The sequence below is a fragment of the Podarcis pityusensis genome (genome assembly GCF_964106645.2).
Source record: "Podarcis pityusensis genome assembly, chromosome: 3".
NCBI lineage: Eukaryota > Metazoa > Chordata > Lepidosauria > Squamata > Lacertidae > Podarcis > Podarcis pityusensis.
Window position 1 is genome coordinate 82,262,845 of NC_138026.1, and position 20,456 is coordinate 82,283,300.

Genomic DNA, 20,456 nt, shown 5'->3' on the forward strand with positions numbered 1-20,456 from the left:
TGAATTGGTCAGTACCTTAATAAGATTATACTGTAGTATACAGGGGTAAGTTGGGACGCTGAGTGTCAGGGATGCACACAAGCTAGTTTTTCTGCATTGCTTGGGAGTTGCCCAAGCAGTTAAAAGCCCCTGTCTTATTGGAGGTAATACTGATTGATTTAGGTGGTAAAACGGCGTTTTACTACAAAATGAGGGAGGGGGGGAATCTGCTGCCATAGTTAAATTCTCTTCCCCTGTGCTGACATTTTTCAAACAGTCCCCCTCTACCCCACATATATTTTCAGCAATTTTCAGTATGCGCGTACTTAATATGGTTCCCTTCAGATGTTGTTAGGCTTCAGCTCCCATCAGCCCCAACCAGCAAAGATAGTGATCAGGGATGGGGGGTAGGGTCCCACATTGGTTACCCCTATCTAATATATAAGTATATGATGTTTTATTCTTAAAGGATGATTCCATATTCTTCTTTTCTCACTTCAACTCTTCTCTGGATGGATATTTCAGGGATTAGCATTCATGATTTAAAAAATAATTTGCAAATGTCTTCAGTGCCATCTCCTCTTTAAAGAGGAGTATCTTTTGTGTATCTCAGAAACCTGCTAAGTACTCATTGTAGGTAGATTAGAGTTTTGGATTGTTTGGACAGTTTAAGGTTTATTATCCATATGTGTTTGAAAAGCTAATGACCAGAAAATGTCTGGGGTGGGATGTTGTTCACTTTCCATGAATGAGGCTGAAATGACTTGTATAAGTAAACTTTAAATGTTGATGGTTGAGTTTGCAACACTGTCCTTGGGCTTCTGAAAGATTTATACAGATCCTAATTACTCATGTCACCTTATGTTACATTTCCATGCCATTTCAAATTAAATATCACATCACAGAGTTAAGAGAATGAGTTGCTAGAGATAGTGTTAGTACTGTAGCAATATTTAAGCAGTTTCGTGGCATAGAATGCTCCTTCGTTATTTTGATGATTCTCCCAAAAACCCTGTGAGATATATGGTTTTTATGATCAAGAACTAAGGAATTAGTGACTTTTCAACAGGCCTACCTCTGCTTGGGATGTATGTAAGATTTGGAACACCAGTCTTCTGATCAAAGCCAAGCATTGTCCATTGGAACAATTGTTAAATTTTGTTTACTGTGTTGTGTTTTAAATAGTCATGTTGTCTTTTATTATGTAACAGCAGAAAACCAACTTGCTATCACCAGCTGTTTCCCCCCATGTTTGTGCTTTCCCTCCCTCATATGTTGCCTCACTTATTTATGGAGCTTTCAATGCTTCGGTTTCAGGTGCGAATGTCTCTCTGGTTTATGTGGTGTTCCAAAATGCGAGGCAGGCTACATCCCCCAAATAGTGTCACGTGGAGACAGAACACCTGGCAAGTGCTGTGATGTCTTTGAATGTGTCAATGGTATGTTACGTTCTCAGTGTATTTGGACTGAACATTTTGAGGAGTTTGGTTTATGGCTAATTTAAATATGTTGTCCAGTATGGGGCACAAGTAGAAACTATATATAAGTTTACATAGGACAATATTCCTACTAAAAACTTGTAGGGTATTAAAACTTAACCTTATTTAGTAGGGGTCTGTTAATACTGGGTATGATAGGGTACTTCTATGAATTAATTATTTTTCAGAAAAAAAGAAGCATAGAATACAACAATACGAAAGCCATTTTAAATAGTCCATAGCCATAGATTAATTTAAAACCTCTTGAACACACTACCAGAACCTTTGACGATGACCTTGAAAGACAGGTTTTAGCCATGTGCCAGAAGTCGTGCAAATATTTATTTCATTGGATTTATGCCTACCCTTCATCCCAAAAGAGGTCAGGAAATGCTGCCTCCAAGATTTTGTCCCAATTTTGGATCAAAATCATTACAGAGTTTTATCTCTCGGTAAAGGTATACCATGTTCCTATTTATTGGGCTAACAGAAGGCTGTCTTAAATAAGATGTTGTGCTTACTGCGTTTAGAAAGTGGAAAGGAGCACTCAGATCTGCTACAATGTTTTCCGAGTCCTGGTGATGATTGCAAACCACTCAGGAAAGAGCACCCCTTCTTGGTGCCTGAGCACTTTGCAGCCATCTTCCTGGCAAGCCTTTTCTCCTGCTGTTATGTGCAGTTCATGTTTATTTTTTTAAAAGTCTGCTGCAGGTGCCATCACAGGCAACTCAGTAGATGGAGGGGGAGGCATGTTTCAAGGGGTGAACCCAGCCCTCTTTACACCTCTGTGTAAATAGATTATTGAAGAATTGTATCCTTCAAGTTAAACTGCTAAACTACAAATTAAGCCACATCACTGGCTAACGAGAGGGGCACAGTTAATTAATAGTGGTATGCATTATTATTATTATTATTTTATTTGAAAGTTATAATTTCATGTTATTTACACATAATGTGAAAAATTGAAATATAGTGGAAAATAAATACAAATCTTCCAAAGCATATCTGCAGTGACATGGTTTTTCAAATACTCATTAGGGAAATCTGAAAGCAAGCTATTTTTGTTTATTCTATTCTGATTGATGACTAGGCAGGCTGTGATGCCTCTATGCTAATGTAGCAAGTGAATGGGCCAGGCACATGGAATTTGTATTGACGGCAAGGCTTTACCTGTAGCTCATGCCCTGTATCAGATCTGAAAAGCCCCAGTGAATGCTCAGAGATAGCCAGATAACTCTGGATTCTGGCTCACAAAATTAGGAAAGCATTGGGCTACTAGTTAACTACTGAGATTTACTGCTAAATGTCAGCATTACCTGTTATGCATTATTTTCTACTGGGATTCCTAACCTATGAGCCTCCAAATGTTTTTAAATTCCAGCTCTCATCAGCTTCAGCTAGCATGCCCAGTTGTCAGGGATGATGAGACTTATAGTCCAGCAACTTCTGGAGGGGCACAGTTTAGCTATCCCTGACCCATTAGTTCCCAAAATATCAATAATAAACAATAAGTATCAACAAAACTACTATAAATATTCAGAGTCTGTGCATCTCAGTATTAGATTAATTAAATAGTAGTTTAAACTTAATTAAATCTGGGACAGATGGCAAGAGCAAAAACAAATCAGTTTAAAACAAACTAAAACCATTTGAATGAAGTATTTAAGAAAGATACGAAATGAGGGTTTGGGAAACAAATATCACAATTGGAGAGAGATCTGTTGGAATGTAATGTTAAAGTGCTGTCTAAAATGTATAAGATATTATTGGATTAGGAGACAAAGGATGAGCAAGTAAAATCTTCAATGATACATTGGGCAATATATATTGATACAAACCCAGATTTAGATGTACGTAATGCTAAGCTAAACCATGGCTTAGGGCAGTAGCAGCAGGATCAAGGGAGAGCAAAGCTGCCATAATTTTCGCTGTGAGAGCCCACATGCTTGCTTGTTCATGCTTAGCCAGGATTTGACTTAGCGTTAAGGGTGAACAGGCCTATAATCTCTAGAATTTTTGAGGTTTTCTGCCATCTCTCTTTATATTGTTACATTTCATATCTTTGAGTTCATTTTGAACGAAAATATCAAAGGGACACATGCTATTTTAATTACTCTTTGAGATGCTGTGTAATTATAACATGTAAACCAAGTAAACATTAATATACTTTTCCTAAGTACCAGGCAAGATGCAGGTATTCTAGTGAAGCATCTTTTGTTTGCTTGATATAAAAAACACATCAAAGATCACAAACAAAATGATATAATAGAATAATAACTCTCATTGTAAGAATTATGTTACAAAAAGCACCACTGCTGAAATAATGTTTACTATACAAATAACAACTCAAACTAATAAATGTATAGTATGCTACTGGGCTATATATCTAACAACAGTGAAGTTATGCCTTTAAAAGGCAAACTCAGTTAAGGATTATTATTTTATTCTTTCTCTCTGTTCCTGAAATTTCTGTTCATGCTATGTACCGCTCTTTAATGAATGTTACTGTGCAAATATGTGTTTAAAAATCAGTATCCTTTAGGGGTTCTATATCCAAAGTCATAAAGTTATAAATATAACAGAGGTTCTTTATTTAAATTTAGATCTACTGGCTTCTGGCCAGATACAGCCCACTCACATTCCCTTCCATCCTATGCCTACTCCTTGCCCCCACCCACTGGTTACCAGTGGAAAAAGTGTGCTTCACCGGCAGCCTTGAAGTAATGGCTCCTGAAGCATCCTCAACAATCTTTTCATATAGAAGAGCCAGAGATGGGGAAGCAAGCTGAGTACCTCATAGTGGTGGTTCCTGAAACTTCACACATACACACACACCCCTGGGTCAGAGGGAAATCAATGCTCCAAATAATGATAAAGAGAATGAAGTGAGCATACTCTGTAGGAGACCTAGGTGCTTTGCAATTCTAGATTTTTCTCCTAGTGTTTTCTGGCAGAGAAGGAAACACTGTGAGGAGAAGAGTAGATGAGGGCAAAGTAGGGCTTGATTTCTGGTCCCAAATTTACCTGTAATCATGTTTTCTGATCTAGAAAGCAATCCTGAAAGTCTCCCAAGTTTGTATGGACTGGCTGCTGCTGTTCAGTGATGGTATCAATGCAGCCAGGCTGGAGCAGGAGATGGCAATGTGATCCAATCCTTGTGGGAAGGGTGGATTATGATTTTAGGAGAAGAAGTGATGGTGGTGATCTTGAGAAAAAGAATGAGGGATGGTGATGATTTTGAAAGAAATTGTGTGGGAGGTTCTAGCCCACTCACTTTTGGTTCTGGCCCTCTCCAGCACTAGCATGCAGCTCTGAACAAATTGCCCAAGAGGGAATGTGGGCTTTCACCCAGTGGTGGTGGTACCTGTTTTGAAAAGACAAAAGAAGTTGTTTGACGGTAATTACAGTATTATGATGACTATTTGAGCTGGCAGTGTAGCATCAGGTAGCAATAAAATTCATAGTTGGAAGGACTGTAGCTAAGTGGTAGAGCATCTGTTTTGCATACAAAAGGTCCCTCCTTCAATCCTCAGGTAGGGAATCCTGCCTGAAACTTTGGCGAGTCACTGCCAGTCAGTGTAGACCGTAATGAGCTAGATGGACCAGTGGTCTGACTTGGTATAAGGTAACTTCCTATAGTGTTACAGAATAAAACACATTATTTATGTGGAATTTAGCAGCTACTAATTATCATAGCCACAAAAGAAGATTTAAGATAGGTTAGGTAGGACATTTAGGCAACAGATATCCCACGAGTGTGCTACATGGCTTAGTGAAGGAAAAAGAACTTCCTGCTGATAATCTTCTGAATTAAATACAAAAGTGTCATCCAGGGTTCATAGCAATCAAAAGACGCAGCAGTCACCTTTAGAAATTGTCTGCAAAGAAATGTCTGCAATTGTTTTGTTTTCCTAATGTGTTCTGACTTCTAAAACGGTTGGAGTAAGATGATCTTGCTCTTAACAGACCTTAATCGCCTTTTAAAAACATTCTCTGAGTTCCAGTAACTTTCCAGATGTAGTGCAGTTTCTGTTAATTAATCCAATAGTGTACCATCAAATATTTTCTGTTTCTGTTCATTGCACTGAAATAACTCCCTTCAGTGTCAGTACAGATAGCTAAACCCTAAGAAACCCCAGGCATATATGAAAGCCAGGATGGTCCAGTGGCTAGACAGAATTGCCAGACAACATAGGTATGTAACTCCTGACCCAGAGATGCTTGGACTGCTTTGATCCACCTACAGTTCCTAAGCTCCAGGTACATCTGGGATTTGCTTGAGCAGAAAGAGGCACAGGCAGCAGTGTAGTGTAGAAGTCGTAAGAAGGTGCACTGATGTTTCACTGCAAACATTGACTCTTCTGAAATCATTAAGATTATGCATTATGAGGCATCCTAAATTGATAGGCTGTGAGACAAAGGACTACTTGTCACACCCCAATACCCATAACATTTAGCTATATATCAGCTACCTTTCTGTTAACCGAGTGAATAGGGGTTGTGGTTTGTTTGTAATGTAATCAGAATGATAGACTGCATGATTTGCATGCAGAAAATGCTATGTTCAATACTAGTCTGAAATCTAGAGAGCCATTGCCAGTCGGTGTAAGTGCCAAGTAAGTGCCAATGGTCAGACTCCATAATGAGAAAGCTTCATTTACTCATACAGAATCTTAGGACTCAGCTATACAGCTGCAAATAAAACGTTTTAAGTGCAATATACAATGTGACAATAGATGGCGATGGTGAGCCTAATGGAAAATTCAGCGTATTTTTAAAAACGCTTTTAAAAAAGCATTTTCAGAATGTTTTTAATATGTGAGTAGATTCCACCTTAGTGTCTTCAAAGTGCTAGGTATACATTATCACAGTAGTACTTGCAACAACTCTGTGAGATTGATCCATATTATTTTTCCCTTTATTGCCGGTAAAGAAGCTAAGGCTGAAAGAGTGTGTTGCTAGCCCAAAGCCACCTTGAATTGGAGACGTCTGTGTCACTGCACATTCTGTGGTTTAATGTTGTTTAATGTCCATGTGCCCTTTTTAAACCATAAATAGCAGTCATTGAATCCCCCAATTAGGATTGGACCACAACAGGGAGGGAGAGCTTAATGCTTCCCCGGGGTCAGAGTCACAACAAATTTTCATTAAGAGGGAATTTCCTGTTGGGCTAAGTGGGAGCTGCCTTCCCAATGTAAATAAATTCAAAAGGGCATTTTTTTGGTCCGGGCTACAGTGCAGGCACAGGAAAAGGCTCCTCCCTCACTTCCTGATTGGGGGCGCTGGTGCTGCTATTTGCAATTGTAAAGGTATACATGCAACATTAAAGCAGGTGTTTCATGTTGCATCTAATTTGGCCTGAAGCTGCTGTGGTATGTTAGCTTCCATTAAGAATAGACAATATTTAAAAAGTCTTAGGCAATTTATCCATGAGATGAATCGGTAAAATAATTCATTTTCATGTGCCACTCTTGAATATGAATGTTTCCAGGATAATTGATAAAAAATAAAATAAAAATTAGGGTACTTAATTATCAACCAATAATTAGCAATATGTTTCAACAGAGCCTTTTTCCTGGCATAAGTATTTGTAGTACATAAAGTTAGAATGGGGTTTAGCATATAAATTGGGCTCAGATAAAAGGGCAGGAGTGCTGCCAAATGATTCTGTGCAATGTGGGGGCTTGCCATGACATTTGATCCAATGAAGGAAATTTATCCCAAATTTATATCTGTGAAACCAGCATAGTCATGAGCATTTTTCAAAAAATACATCTTTATTGAAATAAAATGTAAAATGAACAGCAACAGTCATATTTCATTGAACAAAACAAAACATGGGCTAGGTGTTCACCAGCAAACTCTGGTAGCAGAACTAAAACAAGAGAGTTAAATATCACCCTACGGCCTCACAGTAAAGAGGCTGTGTGTATAACTTTTTGTTTCTGCACCCTGAATTCTTCCGACTTTTTGCAAAGGCCTAGCTCAGGTGTGATGAAGCTGAGGCTAAGTTCAAAATAAGTGGCTCTTTCCTTGATAGATGGATGGAGTAGCTGGAGTACACCAGTAGTTCTTCTGTCACTATCATTCTTTTTTATAATTGTAGATGTAGAACATGCCCTAGAATATGCAGCTGCCATCCAGAAAAAAAATACCCTCCAAGCTTAAGTCCCTCTTGAAAAGCGTTCCTGAATGTTAGGGAACCCTCCAGAACAAAATAGGATGTATTATGGAGGACTACAGTAGGTGAAGGTAGGATTAGCAAAAATCATGTTCCCCAGCTTTCACAAGTAGGAGCAATTTCAGCTGAGGCACTTTCAGCCTGGTATATATTAAGTAAACCGTGAAACATTTCAGAAACAAAAATCCAGATTTATTTTTTTTACCAAGGAGTAGATAATCCTATATCTGAGAATTTCATGAGTTAAGTCACTATGCTTTTTATAGCCAAGCACCTTCATGAAAAGTTATTTTGTTGTTGTTGTTGCTATTTTCAGAAGTGAAGCCAGCTTGTATATTTAATAGTGTGGAATATTATGATGGAGATATGTTTCGAATGGATGCCTGCCGGTTTTGTCGATGCCAAGGTGGTGTGTCTATTTGTTTCTCGGCACAGTGTGGTGAGCTACATTGTGACAGATACTATGTACCAGAAGGAGAATGCTGTCCAGTATGCGAAGGTAATTATTATTATTGTTGTTGTTGTTGTTGTTGTTTGTTGTTGTTATTATAGCTCTGGTGCTCTTTGAATCTGATTTAAAAGTACAGCCAACTCACAACTTGGATGCATTTAACTTCAGCAATGACAGCTTTACATGTTTGGTGGCCAGCCAGCTGCGATTGCACAAATTAAATGCATGCAAGGGGAAGAGCTTGAAAGCTCCCAGGCTTGCTTACTGAATGCTGGGAATGTCTCATGAGATCTCACAGGACCATCTGAGATCTTGTGAAACCTCTAGAGCCCAGTAAGCAAACCAGAGAGTTTAAAACGGCTATCCAGGCTTGTTTTCCCTGTCACAGAAAGCACTTTTAAGCTCTCTGCCTTGCTTACTGGGCTCTGGGAAAGTCTCAAATGGGTCCTGGGATCTCACTGAAGTGTCCCAGTCCAGTAAGCAAGGCTCCACTTTACACCCAGGGGCAAGGCCCACTCAGCACACTGGCTTCAGGAAGGTTGGGATGGTCACACGGGTGTGGTTCTGGGCTTGTTGTAGCTATACAGTGGTACTTCGGGTTAAGTACTTAATTCGTTCTGGAGGTCCGTTCTTAACCTGAAACTGTTCTTAACCTGAAGCACCACTTTAGCTAATGGGGCCTCCTGCTGCGGCCGCGCCACCGGAGCACGATTTCTGTTCTCATCCTGAAGCAAGGTTCTTAACCTGAAGCACTGTTTCTGGGTTAGCGGAGTCTGTAACTTGAAGCGTATGTAACCTGAAGCGTCTGTAACCCAAGATACCACTGTACATGATTTCAGCTTTACATGTAGTCCCTGGAAGCTAACCCCTGCACAAGTTGTAAGTCGTCATAGATTTTAGTATTATTTAATGTGTTGAAGCGATAGCTCATAATTCCTGGCAAAAGAACCTTGAAATTGGGACGGCTGCTCAGGATGCTATTCACTTCCTTGATACCCCAAGAGTTTTATAAATAATCTGAATTATCTCTAGTGCTTATATATCTTCTGCAAATGTAGTATTTCTGTCAGTTTTCCTTATTAAAAGAGAGTCCAATTCATAAAGTTCTGTAAAAATATAATTCACTGTTGATAACATTTGGGAAAGATAATTTACATTTTTGACACTTTTAAAGCTGTGCACCCTTGCTGTTGTAATGAATATCAATGTGGTCTTATAATAAATTATTTTTAATCCTGTGTTGATATTCTCTCAGAATGTTCAAAATGCTATATTATCAATAAAACATATGTATTAAACACTACAAATAAATCGAACCATTTTGATGTGGTTTGGGGTTGTTTTTTTAGATTCAATTTCTCCCGTTAGTAACCCTGCTGGGTGTTACGCTAATGGCCAGATTCAAGCACACGGTGACCGCTGGAGGGAAGATGACTGTACTTTCTGTCAATGTATCAATGGAGAATCTCACTGTGTTGCCACAGCCTGTGGACAGAGCTGCTTGAATCCCGTAAAAGTGCCTGGGGAATGCTGTCCAATGTGTGAAGGTAAGGCATGGAGAATGCAAAATACCATTTTAAGAATTGGCATAAAAACTTTTCTAGTGTTAATTTTCGATGTGGTGCTAGAGTTACTGTTAATATTCAGAGGAGCTACTGTAGTATGTGACCTCAGCCAGACACAGATTATATAGTGAACATCAGAGCATCTAGGTGCCAACTTTCCTGAGGGCACATGAAGCCTTCCCATTTCCCACACTCTGCATAGGAGGATCTTTATCGGTCAGAAATTTTCACTGCTTCATCATATTTGCTGGTAGTTTCGTTGCCCATCAATGTTTTGTGCTCTGTTCTAACTGCAGATTCAGGTCCCTATCCCTACTGCTTTGCAATCAGCCATTGAAATTCAGCTAGTTTCCGATGAGGGTACATTGCCTCCCTTGCCCTGACAAGGGGGGCATGTTTGTTTTTCCTTCTGTTATGCCCCCCTCTTCTGAATACCATCAGATCAGGTTTGACTATGTGGTAATAGTAGTGAAAGCAAACAAAGCCCTCCCATTGCCCTCACTCTGAATTGGAGAGAGAGAGAGGATACATTTCTGTTGCCCAGGTAACTGGGTGATTCTTTCTGTAATTCTTCCCAAGCTTTCCTGGCAGCGTTGCACACTTTCTTGCAGGAATACAAATGCCATGAAAAGGGGCTGTATTTCATAGTGGGGGACGGTGAACATTTTCATGAATGTACTTCCCATTGCAACTTAGTAGTTGTTTGAGTACTGTTGATTAGGAGTGAAAAAATGAGAAGGTGCCCAGTATTTGAAGATGTTCCGTTTTCTGAAACATTGGAAAGTATTTCTCTCAAAAAACAAGTCCTGTTTCCTGTTCAGTACTATCATCACTAATATTACTAGCTTTGGATCATAGATCTAAGGGATTTGCAACAAGACTGAATTGGCTTCAAAACAACATTGTTTCTGAAAGAAATGAATTTTATTTCAGGCTCCCTGCTATAAAATACATTTTAAAAGTTCAGGCTTCTGAAAATAAGAACATGAGAACCAAAAATATGCTCTCCCCCCCCCTCCCCGAATTTTTAGGGTTTTTTGTGTTTTAGATACTTTCAGAGAACTAGCTCTGCAGCTGTTCAGAATTCGAAGAGGCCAATTTTGTGATAGGTTAGCAACAAGCCACACTCCTGATTGACTTTCCTTTTTTGATGCCCATGGTGACATTGATTTCACAGAGAGCCAGTCTTTTGGCTAGATACCTCAGGTGAAATTTATTTATATATTTATTTTGGAACCTGAATTCCATGGTGAAGAGCACTCTCACTTGCAGCAGTTTGCCATGATCTTTCAAATGATCAGTCTTGGAACCTTTTTCTGAAAAAGGACACACAATGCTTGAACCATACATAGCCATGGGAGTCCACTGGTTTAGACATTGTTTGGGGAAAATATTCCTGAACTGATATGCATCTTGTGAAGTTGGTGAATCTGTGTTGCCCTTCATATAAAAAGCTGAGAAGGTGGAAGTATGTTGAAAAAAGAGAAAAGAGAAATGAATGCAACTCTGTTCCAGGCTTGTCCATACTCATGTCTGCTCTGTTGGGAGGGTTTTCATGTTTCTTCCTTTGCCTCTATTGTTGCTGTAGAATATCACCTCCTTTGTGAATTCTTTGCTTTTATTTCTTCTGTAAAGTTTTAATTAAAGGACCAAACCAAGCAATGCAGCCTTAAAACCACTTTGTTGTTTCTGCATTAGGAATTTGGGCACCAGGAAGGAAATTCTCTAGCACTGAACTTGGAACTGGTATTTTTCATGTAATGAACTCGGGGAAAAGAAAAGCTGTCTGGAATGCTAGCTATGAGGATGGAAAACATTTAGTCACCCTTGGAATGATATGAATGTTTTTCCAGGAAGCTTAAGTAAACGCATATTATGCAGCTCAGGAGGCAGCATTTAACTTTTTTTGGAAGACAGACAATGTTCCACAAAGAACATGGAAGTTTAAAAAGTTAATTAAGGAACAGGTTTGTCAGGGGCAAAACAGACTGTTATGTTTGATTAATCAGTTAACCTTGCAGCTGTACACTTTTGTACACTTGAGCATATCTTTATAACATTTTAATAAACTATAATATAGGCATTTTAATGAATCATTTGCCTCTGTGGCTTAGATAGAAAGATACCGGCATAAGAGGAGAGAAACTTCCACATGCATAAAAGGAAGGCCCCAAACTTTTGCTTATTTCCTATCTCCTCCCCAAATCACACCCTTGTTCTGAAGACTCCACAAGCTTCCAGGGGTTGTTCAGGGGCAGTGGGGGAAAGGAATTGAACTAGGAAGGAAGATGTAAGGAAGCTCCATTCTATGAGCAGAACACTGTGTGTGGGAGTTAAGATCCAAGAAGTTGAACTAACTTTCTGTTGCCTGCTCTGTCATATGAATTTAACACAAGGGGTCCACAGTAAGTCCAGCTCCTTTGAGAACCATAACACTTAAAGATTTTTGGTTTATATTGATGGACTATCATGTTCTGGAATGGGGTGGCCATTCTACCCTTCCTATCTTTTGGCAGACAGCATGAGTAGATCTTAGAAATTGTTCACCTAAGTACAGTGGTACCTCAAGTTACAAACGGCTCAGGTTACAAAGGCTTCAGGTTACAAACTCCGCTAACCTGGAAGAGTTACCTCGAGTTGAGAACTTTGCTCCAGGATGAGAACAGAAATTGTGTGCCGATGGCGCAGCAGCAGCAAGAGGCCCCATTAGCATAAGCATGCCTCTAGTTAAGAACAGTTTCAGGTTAAGAATGGACCTCTGGAATGAATTAAGTTCATAACTAGAGGTACCGCTGTATTGTCTGCTAAATCTTTTCCTGCATGTTTTGTTTTTTTATTTTTACAATTCATTGCCAAATCTGAATTCTTTTGGATATTCATGAATGTTTTATAATGCAAAGCATATATGCCGATCATTTAGCAATTTCAAAATTTTTATAGACTACCAAAACCTTATTGATCCCTAATAAGCAAGTGCCCTAATAAGCAATCATTGGGCAATGTATGCAGGTAAAAATTAATTAACCAAGCAGTCCTTATTATAGAAGACAGAGTATATTGAATTATTAGATTGTTTTAACTAAAGTCTATGGTAAGGAGAGTAGAAGTTTTTGAATAGCCACTAATTAGAGGTGCCACCTTCTTAATGCCATCTCTCTCACTGTGACACAACATGATCTAGATGATGTGGACAAATTATTTGAGGTAATTCTAATATGCACCTTTCATTTTAAAACTTTTAAACACTTTCTTCTAAACTTGAAAGGAGATGACTCGTAAATGGAAAGTACTCAGCAGAGAAATTATTTAGTAGTTGTAGGTGATACAGCTCATGTTCATAAAGAAAATGAAAACATGTATTTGCATTGTGTTTTATGATCTAAAGAATCTGAATACAGAAGGCATTTAAAGAGAAGTTGAGTATTTTCTAGTGTTAGCTGTCCCAACTCTTCTCCCACTCATGACACCTCAGTAACTGACTTATCCTTCAATAAAGCTCTTTCTACTGCTGCCTTCATTTTTTCTGTAAGTACTTAGTACACACAGGGACCTACAAATAAAGTTGCCATGTCACTAGTGTAGTTCTTGTAGGACCAGCAGAGAAAAGCCTCCTGCGATTTTGTGATCACAAAGTAAGAGGATTGAGTTGGTTTTTAAGGGCAGGGTTCCACATCTTCTGACCAAGAATACAGTAATGTGAAATCTAGACTTTGCAGGCAATAATAATGTAGCATGTCGTATTGCCGTTACCAAATATTTTGTAACTGTTTGGAGACCTTGCACAATTTCAGCTATAATGACATCATGAATTTGGTGTTCTGTAGACAAACTGTTTACAGTAGACGGTTTTACCAGGGAAACACTGAAAATAGAGCTGAAACTTTACACTGAGCATTCTTTTAATTCTTCATGAACTAAAAAATAAAATTGCCCAGCGGTTACAGACATATATGCAGCTGGGTTGGTGGAGTCACTTGTTAAAATAGCATCACATTGGGTGTTTATTCTGACAAGTAAACCTGTCAACATTATTTAGCTAGTTCAGCATTAAACTTTAGTCTCTCAATGTTATTTTCTCGATAGACTTTCTGAATGCTGGTGTATATAGTTTGTTAAATACCACAGTGTTATTCCACAGAAATTCCTATGAATTAATGGCTGTCTGTTGCAATCACATTTATCTTTAAATATAATTGTAATCAGTAATGTTAACAGCAGCCTTCTTTACCATTTCCAGCCCTTTTAAAAAAAAATCTTTCTACAGTTTAGAGTCACATCTAAAATATACAGAGACGGAATGTTATTTTCCCATCCATTGTCTCGTCATCTGTGCACTCAGTCTTTCTTCTGCAGTTTGTCAAGGGCAGCAATGAAAGGCTAACCTAGGTCACATGACCATGTGTGCTTTTTCAAGCTTAACTGTTTGTCTATTCAAATAGCTAGAAGCCTGGCAGTAGCTGAACTAGCTTTATTTGTTGAGTCTTGTTCAGTGAAGTGAAAAGAGCTGATTTCCCCCTCCTTTTTTTGTAACTGCATTTTTTTGGGGGGAGGGAGGGGACTGAAATTATTTCTTTTGTCCTCTTTTGCAGCTTATTGAAACTCAGGCATCCATATAAAATTACTCTATCTTGGGATTTACCTTTGTGGATAGAAAAAGTTAGTTATTGATAAGCTTGTTCTGAGAATTGGAATCTGTATGGGAGTAGCTGCAGCATTAAAAAACAACAACAACCCACATATAAATAACTACCAGCAGTTGTTTCTGCCAGGCATTACAGAAGTTCTAACACATTATTCAAGGAAAAACAGCTATCTTTCAGGAATATGCAAAACATAAACAATTGTAGTTTTCAAGGGTTGAAAGAAGTAATTGAGAATAACAGCACAGCAATGTAAATGTATAAATAAAATATTTAAAATTTATTTCCAGGTCTCTTCTCAGCATCCAACAAAGACTGAAATAAATATTTCAATATTTCCTGAACACCATGTTAAAATTTCAATAGGCTTTTAACACAAGGGCATAATAAGAGCCTGTTGGGTCAGGCCAATGGCTGCATCCTGTTCTCATTGTGGCCACCCATGCTTGTGGGAAACCCACAAGAACACTCCTTTGGGTACAGCATAGCCATCATGACTAGTAGTCATTTATAGCTTTATCTGACATGAATTTGTTTAATTCTCTCTTCAAGCCATCCTCCATGTTGGTGGTTATAACTATGTGCTGCATGAAGAAGTATGTTTTTAATTGTCCAACATTCCGTTCCATCTGATCTTCATGAATTCTAGTGTTATGATCCAGCAGGCTCTTCTTATATCCTTTTGGAAAAGGATATCCATTCTCTAGCTGCATGCCATGAATAATTTTATGAATAATAAACCTTTGTCTTAGGTAAATACTACGCTATGCATATTCTGGTAGGATTGTTCGTCAAGTTTTCTGAAGGATTTCCTTATCAAACATTGTGACATATTGGACATGTGGCATAGCACCTGCTAGATAAGAAGTGCATTGACACCCCCCCCCCAAGGCCCTGTTAACAATTTGATTTTTTTTCCTACCTAAAGTTTCAAAACATTCAGATGTACAGGGAGCTGTTTTGCTAGCATCTAGCTTTATCTAACATGTATTATAATTCAATTTTGCAATAATTTGTTTACATAAATGAAGGTTTTAAAAATGTTAGCTCTTCTCAACTTAACATTATATCTGAAATCACAAATACAAAATAATGATTTAACACACTTGATCATGGCTGTCTGGACTATACATTTTCTTTGTGGAGTCAGTCTACTTACGTTGTGCCTAACAAAATGAAATTTCAAACTCATTTAAAATCTATTGGGACTACTATGACATTAGAAATAAGATATTTGCACCATTTCAGTGGTTTTCTTTTACAATAATTGCACAGTGCACAGCAGAACATGAAAGCCTTTCTGAGTGATAATAGTTTCACTAATAACTGCCTTTGCTGGCTTCACTTAGTTATGCCTCTCTGGTAGATCTAATAGAATTCTCAAGCTTATCTAAATTGTTTGCAGCATTTATCAGTTCAATGAACCAAATCTGTTTTGGCACTGGCATTGGTCCTTGCAGAATCTGAGGATTCCAAATACCAATAGCTTATATTTTTGTTCTTTAAATATTGTTATGAGTGCCGGCATGGTTGCTCGAGAGCAAACAGGCAAGACTCCCCGTTGGTCTTTTCAAGGCTTTGTTATCTGTCCAAAACATTCACAATGCAGATCGACTCTTTTCCATGTCTGCTCAGTCGCTAGCAGAATCTGGGAGTGGGCGGTCCTTAAACTTTCCCCAGCAGAGTAGTCTCTTGACCCCCATCCTACGCCTCCCCTCTCTGCGCGTAAACCAACTGCTCAGGGAGGGCATGGGCAAAGGGGGACCTGCCTCCCCCCCCCCCCCGCTTTGTTCATGCTTGGTGCTGTGGCTCTCCCTTGCATCCTCCAAGCCCTGCATCCCTTCCCCACTGGAGGCGTGGCTTCCCTCCTCCGCAGAGGAAGTGCTGCTTCTCACGATCTTTGGAGGCTGCCTGTAACCCAACTGCCCTTCCACCTCTCGCCTCTGAGCTGATGGCAGTTCCCTGACAAATATGTAAGGCATTCTGAATTTCTCTCAAAAATCATCTGTTTTCTTGGAAGCATTTTTTTCATTGCATTCATAGGAAATTATGCACATAGAATGTATGAATTTAATGGTGTTAACAAAAGGCCAGTTTGAGACCTCAGTCATGTGCGTTTTAAAGAACATGGTGAAATGTGTATACATATGTCTTTCAAACTTGACAAAGCATATCTGTATTGTGTGTTCACATGGTGTATTTTATGTATTCACAAAAATAGTGAGAAACGGCCACTAAAATATCTTGCAAATACTATGCAATATAAAATATGTACATTTCTGTGTCTGATGGTTTGGAAATTTATCATATGAACTAGAAAACTCATTTGAAATTAAGAATAATGGTCTGGTTCCAATGAACTTCTGTATGTGTAGAGTATTTGTGGTGGCAAAACAAGACTGCATTTCCTTGCCTACTAGGCAAGCTTAGCACACCATTCATCCATCTATGAATATAACATTTGTGTATGTACTGTCTAGTGTGCATACTCTTCAATGTATTTAACAAGCCACAGAAAGTTGAGATACAGGCATGTGGTTCAAATTTATGGATGTTGAGTTTTATCTTTGTATGCTTTAAGTAAACATTGGATCCAACACATTAAGTTCCAGTTAATCTTTTAAAGGAGTTGAGCAGGCTATGATTGCCACAGGCTCATTTGCATAATATGTGAAATTAATTATTTTGTTTAAGTTTACTGAAAGATGGATTCTGGTGAGACGGGTCTTAGCTTTGGGATATGTTTGGTTGCAGGCTGAAACTACAAGTCACTGAACAATGGTTTTAGTCCCTAGCCATACCATGTGTGTTGCACAAAGCAACAGTTAGCACCTTGAGCAAAATTATGGCAAAGATAAAGCCAGATCCTGTTAGGGGCAGGAACTGGGGGAGGCAGAGCAAGTGTAACAAATCTCAGTTTCAGATTTCAAAGCAGATAGCTAATGGGATCTGAGCAATTAAATGCTGTTCTGCTACAAATGTAGTCAAGTTTTTCTAGTTGGCTAGAGCTGACAATGTCCAAATTTTAACACATTTGAATAAGCATTTCCATTAATGACTCTTAGATCTTAGCATGTGCATATTTTAAAATAAATTATTCCTTTCTTTCCATTAGAGCCAACATACATCACAATAGGTCCACCCACATGTTATCCTCTGGTGAATTGCACATTAACTGAGATGGATTGTATTTATGACTTCAGAGTAGACCAAAATGGTTGTCGCATCTGCCAGTGCAAAACTAGTAAGTATACAGTTGATGCTGAATTGTGATTCTAAAGAGCCTATGTTGACCAAAATCATTTTCAAAACATTCTTAGCAACTTTGCATTCTTTTTTCCATCTTCAATACTATCTCATGCACAATATACCATGTTCTCTTTTCCAAAAAATATATAAATAAGTAAACTTATGGTGGGAGAAAAATCTATGCAACAGAAATAAATTTCCAGAGATATTTTATATATATATATATATATATATATATATATATATATGATATTAATTTTGTCAGTCATATTTTTGGACCCTGCAGATAAAGGTCAGTATGGCTCTATAAACAGTTTGGGAGCATTTGAATGGTCATCCACCATTTTTAAAATGTGTTTCTGATCCTGATTTACTGATGTAAAACAGTTCAATTAGCATTTCTGTGCCCATGAAAATGGGGAGAGGGGAGAGAGCGCTCTTCACACATTACATATAGCTAGCTACCTGTTCATCCCAAGGGAGTCAACAGCACTCTCCCCTATTGCAATTTCCAGCAACTGGTATTCAGAAGGATATTCCCTCCAGCCATGGAGGCAGAACAGCCATTGATAGCCCTGTCCCTCATGAATGTCTGGGTTTACTAGACTCTTAATTACCTCCTCTCAAGCAGGCTTTCTTCTGAGATGGTTTTGGGATGAGGGAAGATAAATTCCACCTTAGACCTGAGTGTGTGAAGCCACAAACTGACACCCAGTGGTCTCCATACACAAGCAGAAGTCAACTCACACAATGCTGGATTTCAGACATGTGCTCTAAGGAGTGTTTATTGCTGGGATTGCAAATTTGATGTTCGGGGTCAAGTCCTAATAAAGAGAACTGAGGGGAGCGGTTAACAGGGAAGCATTATGTGGTTGTTTTAGTTGGACATATTTAAAGAAAGCTTAACATTGAGTTCTAGTCCATCATGGGAACTAAGGGGATGTGCCAAAGACTTTATGGAAGAGGTCAGTTTTGAGAGGATTTTGAAGGAAGTACGACAATGATTGTATTAGCCATAAGCTGTAACTTTATCAGCAGTGCATTTTCAAGGGGTTAAGAATGATCAATGAGAGCTGATTTGTGATAGCACTTACGCAGATTGAAATAAACAAAAGCTAAAAACATAGACAGATCTATAGCTATAATTATAGACAAGTTTAAATATAATTGCACTTAAGAGTTTAGTCCTGCATTTTCCTTCTTTCCAACCCTGACAGTGCTTTTGACAAACTGTCATTTAGAGGCTTCAGACTACAGGGAATGCAATTTGCTGTTCTTTTTGATTGCCCCTCTCTTCTGTCTGGTCAGTCCAGGGGATGGTGAACCATTTTTCACTGGTGGACCAGATCCTTATCCATATCCAATTTCACAGATGTCCCTATGACATTAGGAGATGCTGCACTTTAAAGCCCCGAGTGTTCTGAATGTAATGCACAGCTGGGCAGTGTTGCAAACAGTCCTGTGCTACGCTTTGAATTTCAGAAAACCAGCTAGTTTTTAGAGTTTTGAAGAGGAATGTAGGGAAGTTTGTGAAAGAGGTTTTACATAGTCCTGCACTGTTCTTTAAACTTCCAGAGGTTTAAAGGTTTTAAGCACCAGCCATTCAAGGAGCAGCACAGGGTTGTTTACAGAAGGGAAACTGCTTGCAACTTCTGGAGCAGGGCATGCTCCCACTGCCGCCGCCTTCTTCTTCTTCTTCTTCTTCTTCTTCTTCTTCTTCTTCTTCTTCTGTGATCACTCGTAGCCAAGTAAGATTGTCTTCCATAAACACAGCTTTAACAGTGAGTCCGTAAGTGACTGTGGAGGCCAATTCTGATGCACACGTCCTTCCACAGTGGGGACATTGGTTTCCGGGCAGGAGTTGATCATGGTGTGGATTTGCCAAGCGTGCCTTCATCTTAGCACGTTTCTCCCTTGCGTCCTGAGTTTGAGTGTCTTCAAAGCCCATGACACCTTTGGTAAAGGCTGTTCAGTCCCACTGCCAATCAGCTGATGAATGAGGAAAATGACATCATGGGACAGATTGGAACCCACAGTGGGTTCAGTGTGGCCTGCAGGCTATCCACTCCTGCTCTCAAGAGTTTGCCAAAAATCAGGGAGCTTTTCTTCTTCTTGAGCAATCCTGTTTTCCCCATCCTTAGTATCCCTGCTTCTCTGGGTCCCCCCAGACCCAGAAATTCTACTTCTCAGCCACTTGCCTGGCACCATGACTAGTTGTCCTGTTGTTTCCTCCACCTTCATTCTCATGGGTTCCTCTCAAGGCTAATGTTCCTGTTAATTTAAGGAAAAGCTGTGACTGATTTCACTAATAACAAAACTTTAATTTGTTTTGTTTTATTTATACAGTGGTACCTCGGGTTACATATGCTTCAAGTTACATACGCTTCAGGTTACAGGCTCTGTTAACCCAGAAATAGTGCTTCAGGTTAAGAATTTTGCTTCAGGATGAGAACAGAAATTGTGCTCCAGTGGCGTGGCGGCAGCTGCAGGCCCCTTTAGCTAAAGTGGTGCTTCAGGTTAAGAACAGTTTCAGGTTAAGTACGGACCTCCAGAATGAATTAAGTACTTAACCCAAGGTACCACTGTACTTAAAAACAGTGATGATAAAAGGCAAGAAAGCAGAGCCTAGCAATTTTTTCTTTGTTAAGTTGCTATTCAAACTACACTTTGCTTATGGTAGCTGAATACTTAATCTGTGATTCTCAAAAAACCTTTAGAAATAAATATATACAAGCTGGGGGAGGAAATATTCATTAGCGTTTCTACCATATAATGCAATTCTTTTAAACAACTAATAATGGTTAGCAAAATATACTGTAATGTATATCAGTTCTAACATTATAGAGTTGATCTAGTTGAACATGATCTGCATTTTTACCTCCACCAAGTGAAAAATCAGTCCTGAGTGTGGAG

At 38.9% G+C, this 20,456-nt stretch overlaps 1 protein-coding gene across 2 annotated transcripts in view; it reads left to right on the forward strand.

Annotated features, from left to right (window-relative positions):
• CRIM1 (cysteine rich transmembrane BMP regulator 1) overlaps positions 1–20,456 on the forward strand; it is a 136,518-nt gene that overhangs the window by 87,274 nt on the left and 28,788 nt on the right. For both annotated transcript variants that reach the window (XM_080997670.1, XM_080997671.1), the window contains 4 exons: positions 1,297–1,418; positions 7,955–8,137; positions 9,439–9,636; positions 17,410–17,538. In XM_080997670.1, the coding sequence (XP_080853796.1) occupies positions 1,297–1,418; positions 7,955–8,137; positions 9,439–9,636; positions 17,410–17,538 (632 nt within the window). The remainder of the gene's footprint in view (positions 1–1,296; positions 1,419–7,954; positions 8,138–9,438; positions 9,637–17,409; positions 17,539–20,456) is intronic.